Source organism: Perkinsus marinus (assembly GCF_000006405.1).
Source record: "Perkinsus marinus ATCC 50983 genomic scaffold scf_1104296958532, whole genome shotgun sequence".
NCBI classification, from domain to species: domain Eukaryota; phylum Perkinsozoa; order Perkinsida; family Perkinsidae; genus Perkinsus; species Perkinsus marinus.
The window spans coordinates 6397-18819 of record NW_003206748.1 but is presented as its reverse complement, the minus strand read 5'-3'; the positions used below and the strand labels follow the sequence as shown (position 1 = coordinate 18819).

At 47.9% G+C, this 12423-nt stretch overlaps 2 protein-coding genes across 2 annotated transcripts; one reads left to right on the top strand and one right to left on the bottom strand.

The window, feature by feature from the left end:
- Positions 1 to 789: 789 nt before the first annotated feature.
- On the bottom strand, positions 790 to 2608 carry Pmar_PMAR007523 (Phosphoglucomutase-2, putative). Its single transcript, XM_002774267.1, has one exon. It carries the CDS (start codon positions 2587 to 2589, stop codon positions 814 to 816), a length of 1776 nt encoding a protein of 591 aa, XP_002774313.1. The 5' UTR covers positions 2590 to 2608; the 3' UTR covers positions 790 to 813.
- A 1823-nt stretch (positions 2609 to 4431) lies between these two features.
- On the top strand, positions 4432 to 11069 carry Pmar_PMAR007522 (hypothetical protein; the record flags this gene model as incomplete). The annotated part of the gene is made up of 22 exons (XM_002774266.1): positions 4432 to 4552; positions 4883 to 5006; positions 5053 to 5137; positions 5184 to 5432; positions 5479 to 5538; positions 5582 to 5689; positions 5732 to 5813; positions 5865 to 5964; positions 6380 to 6443; positions 6523 to 6630; positions 7044 to 7117; positions 7166 to 7265; positions 7330 to 7482; positions 7534 to 7602; positions 8347 to 8424; positions 9391 to 9476; positions 9526 to 9634; positions 9892 to 10064; positions 10111 to 10278; positions 10323 to 10452; positions 10734 to 10898; positions 11034 to 11069. 22 exons carry the CDS (start codon positions 4432 to 4434, stop codon positions 11067 to 11069), a joined length of 2442 nt encoding a protein of 813 aa, XP_002774312.1.
- Positions 11070 to 12423: the final 1354 nt, after the last annotated feature.

Sequence of the window (12423 nt, the reverse complement as noted above, 5' to 3'; positions counted from 1 at the left end):
TTTACATGGAAACAAGGTGTGCATGGCGATCCACTGTAACAAGCCAAAAGGACTTCCTAACAGCCAATATAATAATAGTAGCAACGTGCACATCGTCGCTAATCGAAAGAGATGCTCTCTGCTAATCTACCAATGGTGTGCCATCATCGCTCCCACTAGATAAGAACAACCTCCATCTAATCATCACTGCCAGATGAGTCATCTGAAATCACCGCCAACCCCTCAATGTACACACCGAGCATCCGAGCTCGGTCGAGGAAAGGAACACTCGACCAATGTGGAAATAGGGTTTCAGAAACCTAACACGGTTAAGTCCGACCGGCTCCCTCTACCCATGCATTGTGAATATGTTCTTGTGCTTGAGCTCCTGGCGGGTGGTGATCTCGTTGGGAAACCCTATCCATCACACCTCGACCGACCTAAGACTACTTCTGGGCCGTCTTCAAGGGCCCAAACGCCCATTACGAATGAAGGCCGCCGGAGTTCACTCGTTTTTGAGCTGCCTGACTATAGCGTAACCACCTGGCAGTAGGCTGAGCCTCTTCCCAATCGGCACTATGACAACAGCAAGTCTAAAGATGCCGTAATCCGGCATAACGTGTATCTGCTGTAGAGGCCAAGAGAAGGTTTGGGATCATCATCATCCTTCTCTAAGTGTCCGTGAACTAGGTCCTCTTCATAACAATCTTCAGCACTAACACTCTGGTCGCGCAATACATACGATTGACAAACGCGATATACAGTATGAGCTGAAAATCATATTCTTATAACAATGTCCACTATGGACCATAACAAAGCCAACGACAAGGCTACTCACCTCGACGTTAGGCCAAACTTACCAGGTTGGAGGAAATGGTCAATCACATCTTTCACCACTCCGTCCAATCTTTGCTGAGCTTCTTTCATGCCCTTCTTATCACTTGCCTCGCAGTAGTACTTCACCTTAGGCTCAGTACCAGACCCCCTGATAGTAACAGTGGCCCCATTCTCGAAGTACAGGGTGATCATCTGGTCGTTGGGGGTCTGCGGCAGAGTACTCTTCTTATCGGGAGTTCTCGAGTCATAGCCAAGAGTGACATCGCGTATTCCAGCGATATTCGAGGCCCCCAAATGGTCTTTGTACTGACCATTATTGCGGAAATCATCGAAAACTTGCTTGGTGACCTTCGGATCGGTCGAAATAAAGTAGCCGTTGTGTTGTACGAAATATCCCACCATTTCCCTCAGCTCATTCAGCCTCTCTACCAGAGTGATGCCCTTCTCACGACGCCAATAGTTGGCCATCTCACACCACACAGCACAGGCACTCACACCGTCCTTGTCGGGGACCGTCATCGTAAGTGCACTCCCCAAGGCCTCCTCGTAAGCAGTGCAATGGACCAGCTTGGGGTTCTCAGAGATCATCTTTAGGGATTGATTCGCCATCCATTTGAAGCCTGTGAGAGTGTCTACGTACACTCCACCGTAGTAGTCAGACAGAGCCTTCACCATTTTCGACGAGACCGTGGAGTTGATGACCAGACAGTTCTCCTTAGGGACGCCTCTACGATGGGCCATCAACAGCTGCCAGTCAGCGAAGATAGTGCCGAGCTCATCACCCGTGAACTGATGCCAGCTACCGTCCTTCTGTTTTTCACAAGAGGTATAGCGATCAGCATCAGGGTCGTTGGCAAGGACGTAATCAGCATTCTCCCGCTGAGCTTGGGCCATGCTCATGTCTAGCGCGCCCTTCTCCTCAGGATTCGGAAAGGCCACTGTGGAGAACTCTGGGTCAGGATGGGCTTGCTGTTCCACGACCGACACGCAGGTCTCAGGGAAGCCGAATATCTTCAGCATACCCAAGGCAAAGGGGAGACCCACGCCCTGCATGGCAGTGTAGACGAACTTCAGCTCACACTTCTTATTGAGCTCAGGGAAGCGACAGAGCTCGTGATGAATCTGGTCAATGTAAGTGTAGAGGACCACATCGTAGGGGTCCACCGTTTTGGACTTGTCCTTGAGGAGGCAGTCGGGGCCTAGCAGCTGCAGAGCCTCTGGCCACGGCTTGAGATTCGCCATGATGTTAGCTTGAATCTCCGAATCTGCTGGAGGAATAATCTGGGCTCCATTGGCGCCATACACTTTATAGCCGTTGTACTCCTTGGGGTTGTGGGAAGCCGTCATTTGTCCACCACAGAGTGCTTGGAAGCGGACGATGAGGAAAGGATTTGATGGTGTTATGCTGGTCTTGTCGATGAGATAGACTTTGGCTCCTTTAGAAAGGAAAACAGCCGAAGCAACATGGGCAAAGGCTCGAGACTTGTGACGTCCATCAAAGCCGAAGACCACCCCTCGCTCACTAAGGGCCTGCTGTCCGTACTTCTCTATACAGTGCATACAGAGGCCTTGAGAGGCTTGCATGACTGTTAGGCAATTCATACGGTCATAGCCAGCGCCCATCACCCCACGTAAACCTGCAGTGCCGAACTGTAGACGATGGTTAGGGTCTAGACGAGCGGCAACAGCTTGATCGTCGAGGCTCTGAGCTTCCTTGATAGTATCGCCATCGGGATCTTGCTCACACCAAAGTTCAACCGCACTCTTTGTCATGTTAACGAGCCGTAAGGTACAACAGACCAGTTGCGCTGCTGTCGATGTACGTACGCGTTAAGACAGGACGAGGCTAGGGGCGAGCGAGATACGTAGCTTGCTGATAATGGTCCCCCTTAGGCACTCACAGTCGATAGGAGGTGTAGACTACCTGTGAGTGACTTCTGAAGGGCGATGGTCCCTGGCGAGCTCGTCTATCCGTCGTTGTTTATAGACGATGGAACTACGCCGATTATGGGTGAAAATTTCCGAAATCGTAATTTTTTCGCTATAACAGCGCAGCGTGATACGATTGTCATCGAAATCTGCCAGCTCTTCGCCACCTGATACTTTCCAATGTATCTTCTATATGCAATCCTCAGCTCTACGAGGATGGCAGCTGGACGACTACAGGTCAAGCCGAGTTGACCAGGTTTGACCGGGGACCTGCGACAGGGCTCGGGTTTGCACTTAAGTTCATTATACAATGACTTATAATGAAGTCCCCTATGATACCATCCCTCACCGAACTAAAGACTCTCTAGCCCCAGCGCGGCCGTCCGAGCCGGCCTCCAAGAATCGTCTTAGGCATCGTGGTAGCACTGAGGAGTCACAAAGGCGGGCAGTTGATAAAGTAAACAACAGCTAAGCTCTCTACTGCTAGTCTCGACTCCCGCAGGTGATACGACGCCACTGTGTTAAGCAGCACCATCACAGACCCCTGGAGTTGGAGCCCTTCGGTCCACCACTGCCTTCTACTTCCATTATAATATCCCCACAGGATGAGGTATTCCCCGCTGCCCTTAGTCGTTCATATTTTTCCCGTGAAGTTCTACCTGCCGCCGATTTCCCCTGACCCTTCATCTATCGCCCACATAGGAACCCCTCTAGGTGGCCACGATGGAGTTCCAAGTGAGCATGACCATCAGAGCACGCCGGGGACTTTGCCGATTCAGATAGTGAGGGCCAACGGGGTTACCATCCTCATTATGGGCACTGCCCTTCCCACGGTGCACGACAGTCACCAGTCATTCCTCCTAAGACTCCCGTAGGTCTCGGACACCTCACCTGATTCCCACCGCTCTCACAGTGTCGGTATCGGCAACAGTGTACCCCATCCAATAGAGCCTTGAATCGCCACCAGCAGGGTGGCCTGCCTTTGAGGGACCCCTGGCAGAATGGACAGAGAACCCCTGGAGGGCCCCACGTGAGATGAAGAGTTTTCTCTCCGACTACCTTAGTGGTGATGATTTAGGTGGAAGCTCGGCGGGGTAGTCTAGGTAGCTGTGAAAAATATCGTCATCATTATAGTGATGGCTTGAGCGGTGGAAAAAGGAGGGATCGCAGTGCCCTGAAGGGTAGTAGGGGCACTATAGTGGAGCTTGGGCACTTCTCATTCAGCATCCCCGATGACGGGCGCCCCCCGAGTGTTGCCGCGAGAGTTGCCACCGTTAGACTTGGGGAGTCTGCCTTGTACTAGTCCACCGTATCTAGTCCTGGACACTCCCGCTGTGGGGTGGATGATGACCCCTAAGTCGGGGCATGGGACTGTATGGACCCCTGTTGAGAGGTGATGAACGGTTATACAGGGTTGCCTTAGGGAGCTAGTCTTGGGGCAGGCCGCCTAGTATTGGGGTCAACTCTCGCCCTGTGCCCTCCACAGTGGACACGATCGTTGAAGATGATGATGATGAGCATTTCGAAGGCTCTCGATCGAACCATAACACCGAAGTAAACGGGAACTCACGAAATAAAAGCAGACTTTTCCCAGGGCACTTCCGAACGGTTGTCCCCACCGAAAATGTCGCTGAGCCCGTCACCCTCCTCAAAGTACCCGCCTCCAGCTGAGGTGAAGAGCGCAAGATGAAGGGGTGTATTGTGGAGCGATTAGGTGCATGTGTCGGGGGTGATCGAGTTAGGACCGGAAGCTCGGTTCATCCAGAGTCCGGCGAAACGGGACGACGAAGGGGTATCGGACTCCGCGGTAAGAGATTGTGAATATGTGTTTGCTTCCCTCAGCTGAGCTTGGGAGTTTGCTCCATAATTTTAGGAGCTTGTATACGAATTCGGGCTACTGACAATTTTTTTCTCAGAATTTTCAACACATGTAGTTGAGTTCCTCACTAATTTTAGGAGTTTGTTGATGACAAATTCGGGTGATTGAAAATTTCCTCAGAATTTCCAACATATGTGGTTGACCATGTACATATTTTCCTAAACTGGTGTTATTGATTCACTGATGGGAAACTTACTTAGGTGATGTTTCGCTCGCCGGGGGAAGGGCATCGATTGACGAGGAGGAGGCGAGCAGTAGGGCGGGGGGCAGAGGGTCCCTTGTTGGCCCCTGGCTTGTGTATTGATACCTCTTTGGAGGAGGACGATGATGCTACTGCTACGCCACTGCCACCGACGAGCAAAAAGCAAGCGGAGATGTTCAGGTTGGATGGTAACGATTATGTCGGGGTGAATTATTCCGTTGGTTAGTCTCGATGATACTGGTGGGCATCTTCGACTGTCGCGATTGAGCAAGGAAGGGCTTGACGCTACTGTTATAGTCGCCGAGAAGGACGTGGGTTGATGTGCCCCTCGCTTGGGCCGAATCTGGTGATGATCAGATGAGCTGGCTCGGGGAGTCTCCCACCGACACCGAGAACAGCGACTGTGATGAGGCCCAGGCGGTTGCTAGGGCAAGGAGCCCTACAGGGCGCCACTTCCACGTTTGGGAGGTGGTGGGTAAGACTGCCAAAAGGGGCGGCGACAGACCGAGGCCAGAGGCGAGGAAGGAGAGGAAAGGCCGCGTTGTACAGCAGTTCAGGAGGGCTGTATACGAACATCAACACGCTGAAGAGCTGGCTAAGAGGAAAGTAGTGAACACCGTCCATCGAAAATGGCATTTATTCGACGGCTTAGGTGTTGATGGAAAGTCTCTCCTCATCTGCTGGGGTGATAGATGTGATCAACTTGAAAAAAGTAAGAGCATTCGAGGTCTATCCGGGGGTATGTTTTGTAACAGGGAGAATCTGTGAAGTCTCGTTTGCCGACAATGTTGCAGGGCGGCTGGGTACGTGGAAAGGCGCTCGGATCGGGCACAGCAGCAACTGTGTACCTCGCCAAGAGATCCGTAGTTTTTTTCATACTTTTTCGGCCTCGAAAGTTCCCTCAGGTCGATGATTTCCTATTCGTCGCGAAAGAAGTTCCACTGCCCGGAAAGAATCTGCTGTGGAGCGACCTGTCCCGTGATATGCGTAGGGTCATCGGAAAAGGAGGGTGGGAGGCGACGGTTGTTGTTGACTCAGGAAACGAGGCTATTGTTCTCTCCAGAGCTCGCCACATTGAAGGAGTTGTGGAGTTCTTTGGGTGCGAGATTATCGCCGACAAGTTTTACATTTATATGGAGTAAGTGTTCGGCATACGGGTTGGCCTTGTGGTATGCTGCTTTAGAATTTCCAGGTAAATTTTTTTTCTGTCATTGACAATTTTTTACTCATTTTGTTGAGTGTGTCGATAGTTTGCGCTTCGGAACTTATTAGTAAGTTGACACTAGTACACAATTTTTATTCAGCAACTTCTTCGTTGACATTTTAACGATGCCGAGACTGTTACTGGAGTTTCACGGCCCGTGATATGAAAACACTAGTGAAAAACATATTTCACGACTACTGCATAGCGTTTTTCACCGAGTTTTACTCCACTTCACGTAAAACGGGTGAAACTCCCATGTTACTTTCTATGCAACCAAGGGCATCTGCTGAGGCGGCTGATAAAAAAAGTATATGTTGTCGAGGAAATCGTTATAGATATCTCGGGGGAGGCACACTGGCGTCGTTGGCACCGTCATCACCATCAAAAAGGCTCCCAGAGAGACAGGCTGCGAGGTTAGTAGTACTGTGGCAGATCGGGAATGTGGCGAAAGAGTGGTATAGGTATCTTCGTAAAGTGTTGCGGACATTGCAGGCCCTGCATCACGGGTCGGGAGGGCTGATGGGATCTCGGGAAGGGACGGTATTGGCCCTCGAAGATAGGGGTCAGCTTATTACACCGATCATGCATAGAGATGTTAAAGTGAACTGGGAGCTCTCCGGGTGGCGTTCTTCCTAGCGTTATACAGCGGAGATGAGAGTCGCTGTTCTAACACGATCTCCTCTGGAGAGCAGACCGTCCTAGAGGAAATTCACTTTCTATATTAGTAATAGTCTTGAGAGTCTAGGCCCAAAGAGACGAGGAGACAAAACCACTCAATTCTTTATAGTTATCATTCATCCACGGTGATAGTGAGCAGGGACCCAGAGAAACAACGCCCCTCACGGTTCCAGGGCGATGAGGAAAACGTTTCCCATGGAAAACTCATCGCCATACGTGGAAAATTGAAAATGAGTCCCCCCCCCCGGGAACATTATAGGTTTCAGAGTAGTGATGAGCTTCATATCAGTGTTAGGGGTAGGTTGGAGTGCGTGTGGTATTAGTCTTTGTGGCAGGGAAGCAACTGCTTGCTATCAGCAGATCGACGAACGGTGAAATTATGTGATTTCGGCAGCTGTACTCGCCCTCGGTGGGTGCCCTTTTTTTCCAGCCATACCATCACATGAGCACTTCTCAGGCCGTTTAGTATTGCCGGTACACCGCTGGCTGCGGGTGGAGAGAAACTCAACGCTTCGATTGATCTCACTGCTGACATACCACCGGACTGTTGTGCGATAGTGAATGATTGTGACAAGGCGAGCGGAGGTATAATGGCATCTTTCTCGATTTTGAAATTTTCAGGTCATTGGCTTCGCTCCGCTAGAGTCTACATTCACGAGAGAGGGAGAGGCTGAGGGACAGAGCGGTGTTGTTATGGAGTCGTCGTTGTCAACGTCGGAAGTGTTGCAAACGAATTCAGCGGAGCGAAGATATGCTGACCCGCAATTCTTCTTTGTGAGGATCTTCAAGTTGTGCATGCGTGCAGATGATGTTGCTGGTGTTTAGAAGTCCATGAAGGGGACTCTGCTGTGGATGGCACCAGAGACCTTGGGAGGCAGCGAATACTCGGCAAAGGTGAACGGAGGGGCAGTGTTGGAGGCACAATATATGTTCGCTTTCCTCGGCTGAGCTCGGGAGTTTCCTCACTCATTGTAGGAGAGAACATACATACAGTTTACGCATTGTATAGAAATCTACTTGTATTTGATGATTGGAGTTTCACGGGCGGCCGTGATATGAAAAACACTAGTGAAAAACATATTTCACGACTACTGCATATCGCGTTTTTCACCGAGTATTACGCCACTTAACGTAAAATGGGTTGTTAAACTTGATTGCAATTCCTATACAATTAATATATACTAACTGTATAAGAGTACATACAAATTCAGAAGTGTACGGAATTTGAGTTCATCCTACCATAAAATTGAATATTTTCCCATACTGTCAACTTGCGAGCGAATACAGTGTTGGAGGAATATTCGGTCGCTTGCCTCAGCTGAGCTCAGGAGTTGTCTCAACTACTGTGTATAATTATTATATAGTTGATCTCTTATATACCATATTTAGAAAACACTATATATGAATACTAATGGAGTTTTATTCGTGCTATGAAAAACAGAGTTAAAAAACGTATTTTACGACTACTGCGTACCACGAATATATGCTCGCTTGCCTCAGCTGAGCTCAGTAGTTTCCTCAATTGTAGAAGTTTACATGTGAATTCGGGTAGAAATGTGCAAAAAACCAACAAGGATTTCCTCCTACTGTCAGAATTGCATATTTCTCTATACTTGAATATAGTGATTGTATTCTTAGGTTGACGTATGGTCAATTGGTTGCCTGCTCATCGAGATGGTATGTGGTCGAGACCCTTGGAAGGAGTTTGATAACGAGGTGACTTGTTTCGGACCTAATTCGTATCTTTCTGTGGGGAACCTAAGATACAAGCGATGCACGAGATATGGACAGCGCGTGACAAGACTCCGATGCACTACATTCCTGCTGAAGTCTTAGCGCAGTGTTCGTCCTCGTGTTTGGATTTCATTCAGAGTAAATCCCTTACTTACTAGTTTTCTACTGTTGTTTGTTTTTCCAGAAGCTGTGCAAAGAGACCCTCAAGCTCGACCGACTTGCGCTGAGCTTCTCCGACACCCCTTTATAGAGAACAACCGATAACACTCGTTGAAAATCGATGAAACTTCCTTCCTGCCGCTTTCCATCATTCGATCCTTTCATTGTCCATGTACACTATCATCATCACTGAAGCATGTACAGTAGCCCGCTTGGCAACGCCATATTATCATTACTATGATGCAGTCTAGAGTCGTTAATTAGAGTGGGAGGCTGCTAGCACGAAACGTAGGTCGTAGGACAGGAGCACACAGTATTGTCGTTCTTATTTCTAGTAATAATAAATACCATCTCTCCTTGATCATAGAGCTTCTCCTGCCTAGTTATCAACTTTGGCGAATCGTGAGGGGCCTAACACACAACAAGGAGATGCATATCATCTTCATAAACGCATCGACGATTTACCAACATCTCATACCATTACAACAACTATCGATAGGCCGCCAAGGGTCCAGAAGATAGTTTAAACGGAGTTCTTGGAAGTGTGCTCGCGGATCCTCTCAAAACGGCGAAGTTGTCGAGGAGGGTTTGAAATTACTTTTCCTTGTAGCTCTGGTCGAAGTCGTGAAGGCTCTGTTGCTGGCGAACTTTTGGGAAGAGGATTTTCTTGTTTAATCACATAGATAGTTCGCGTATTTCTCGCAAATCGTCCTGAGACCCAACACTACTTTTTTTCAGTTCACATATTTCCATAGTATTTCGACATGCTTTGTCCATTTGTGTAGATAGATGCAGAATAGGTCTACATTACCACCGCTAACTAACAGAAGGGTGAGCTCAAGCCGCAACGAGAGTTCTGAGGAGAATTCACTACAGTGAGATGATCACTCTTCGTGTGTTTGAGGTGCAGGAGGGAGTTTTCAGAACGACTACATCGTCGCGTTGGGTGTCTACGTGTGGGTGGAAGTGGATGGACAGCTGGGGAGAAAATATGCGAGATTGTACCATGCGAGTGTTGGAGATCTACACTAAGGTGAGATTGACATTTGTACGCTCCTAATACAGAACTATCAGTAATTTTCCACTCTTCAATTTCGTTCCTTGGGAGTCGTTAATACGTCATGTATTAGTAGGATCCAGAGGGCCTTCCAAAAAGGTTCGTATTCCTTGTTAGAAGTAGCTACATTTACTGCTACTAGTTCATCTGTGTATAACTGCCTTTTCTTGTATATTTTACTTTACTCTAGTTGTTGAGTGGAACATGTTCCTGACATTGTTCGTTACTGTCAGCAATGCCATCGTGACGGGCATTCGGAAGAGGCATGGGAAGCGGCAGAGCATTTACGGCAGTTGAAGAGAGAGCAAGCGAAAGTTAGATGGGAGGAGACGGAGCGACGCCACGCTGAAGAACTGAGGGCTCTCGAGGAGGAGCTACGACAGGAAAAGGAAGAATGCTATCACCAGTGAGCGAAGCGTTGTGTGTGTGATTATCATCAGTTTGCATGGTAGGTGGCAAGAGATCAGGTTGCCTCAGCTCGAGAACAGCATTGAGGGGATCAGAGTGGCGCTGGCTGAGAGGCAGGATTTGGCGGAGGAGCGGTACGTACAGAAATTAAGAAAAGGGAGAGATCGATTTATTGTCCCTAAGAGAATTCTGGACCTGACATCGAGAGCTAGGTGAGAGCTTGTTTAGGAAGGGAACTCACTGGACCGCTTTCGAGGTTCTTCGCATTGCACGGCGAAGATGAAAAGGCGTGTGAGGTGATGGCTGTGGTGGAGAAGGAGGAGGTGGAGTGTATAGGGAGGCAGGAGGACTTGAGGAGAAGGAGGCTGGCGAAGTTAACGACTGAGGTATGGTTTTTGTTATTAGCAGCGAAGACTATTCCAATACGTGGTGAAGATGACCTTGAAAAATATACGGCACAGTAGAGTTTCACCCGTGATATAAAAAACGTATTTCAAAATTTACTTAATGGCAACAACTTGGTGTGAACATATATAGTTTATGCTTTGCATGGAGTATTACACCATTTCACGTTAGACGGGTGAAACTCTAGGATTTCAGTGACTTGAAATATGTGATTTTTGTTGTTATCATTTCCATTGCTGATTGATGATATCAATGTCTTCAGTTTGTGGACCGCCAAAAGGAAGAACGTGTTGCTGTTGAGAAGAGCGTCGAGGGGATGCGGAGAAAAGTGATGGAGGAAAAACGGAGGGAATTGGCAGCTCTCCAGAGACGGGCTGAGCGACGACTAGCAGCGTTGCATAAAAAGCAGAAGAAGGAACTCTCTAGGGTGAGATGTGTACCAGATGATGAGAACAGTGTGGAAAAATGGTTAATTTCATATGGAAAATTTGAGAAATTTTTCATTGATTTTTGCAGCCTTCTACCCGAAACGGTATAAAACTGAGAAAATATTCTGCCTCAGTTGAGGAAACAAAAGATATATTCCAACAGTAGATGATGATGATAGTGTTCATGTTAGATGCCCCGACTGGATTCCATTAACGAGAAATGCCATGACTTTCGACCTTTCACGGGCCGCCTTAGCGGTGTTAGTGTGAGGGAATCAATAAACGGAGTATCTCAGTCCACAGGTGAGTTACGGGGCAGTTAACGGCAGCGTGGGAATATATGTTTGGTTTCCTCACCTGAGCTCAGAGAACGAATTGGGGATAAGTGTACAGAAACCAATGAGAATTTGTTAAAAATTTTCTCAGAATTTTCATATTGTCACCAGCTCACGTAATTGGCCATGTTCATATCTTTCCACATTAGTTGTTCATGGACTGTGAACATGTTCAGTATCTTCTCAGAGACCCCCGCAGAGCTGCGCATTCCACAACTTGCTTTTGCTCCCAAAGCTACTTCGGCAACTTCTTCATTGACATGGCGATAACAACTTGTTGATATACTAATGGTGTTGCGTATCAGTGAGTTTGAAAGTGGGAAAAGCCATTCTCGATCTCTCATAATCTTAGGCAAGTACTCATGTGAAGAACAACATACTGTTCATCACAACAAGTACAAAACAAGTACATTCTTTTCGAGTTATTCGTGTTAATTGAGGAAGGTCTTGGGGTGAAGTAGCGACGGACCTTGGGAATAATAAGTATGTCACAAACTGTCATATAAACGACTCGTAATACATATCCTTTCAAATTGGGAGTATTAGGATCCCTAACTAAGGAGTAGGAAATTCAGTGCCACTGAGCACAGGTGGTTGAGATGAAGACATCGTGAGGGAAGGAATAACGTCTTATAGAGCGTCATTCAATGATAATAGTATCGTCATTAGCTCACAAGGATGCCTCCTCCAATAGAAGACACACGGACAGTCTCAGCGGCTGAGGAGCTACACCAATTCCGTAGAGAACGAGAAGGACAACTCATCATAAGAGAAGTGGCATTTCAGCGATTGCTCGCCAACTCGCACTCTTACTCGCGATCAGGGTGCTCCACTTTTGATCGTCTCGTTGGGGCAGAAGTACTCGGGGCCACACTTGAGCGAGTGAGTAGCGGCTGATCTGTTCATCGCTGGAGTAAGATATAGATATAAACTTGAGGGCAAATACCACATTCCTGTCAATTACAAGGCGATTCTCAAACTGGGAGATGGTGAAGTTGTTGTGGTAACCAGACAGGTGAAAAATAAAGATAGCAGCATTCTCGTGAGGAAGGCTCTATCAGGGCTCCTACGGCCCGGAGTTTCGACTTGAATATTTTTTAAAGTCTTCGAATGATGATTCAATTTCGTTCGGTTGGAACTCTAATATTACTCAGCTTTGGGATGAACTGTTAACGGTGGGTCGATAAGT

Excerpts from the sequence above, each read along its gene's own strand:
- Pmar_PMAR007523 (XM_002774267.1), bottom strand. The coding sequence starts at position 2,589 with ATGACAAAGAGTGCGGTTGAACTTTGGTGTGAGCAAGATCCCGATGGC.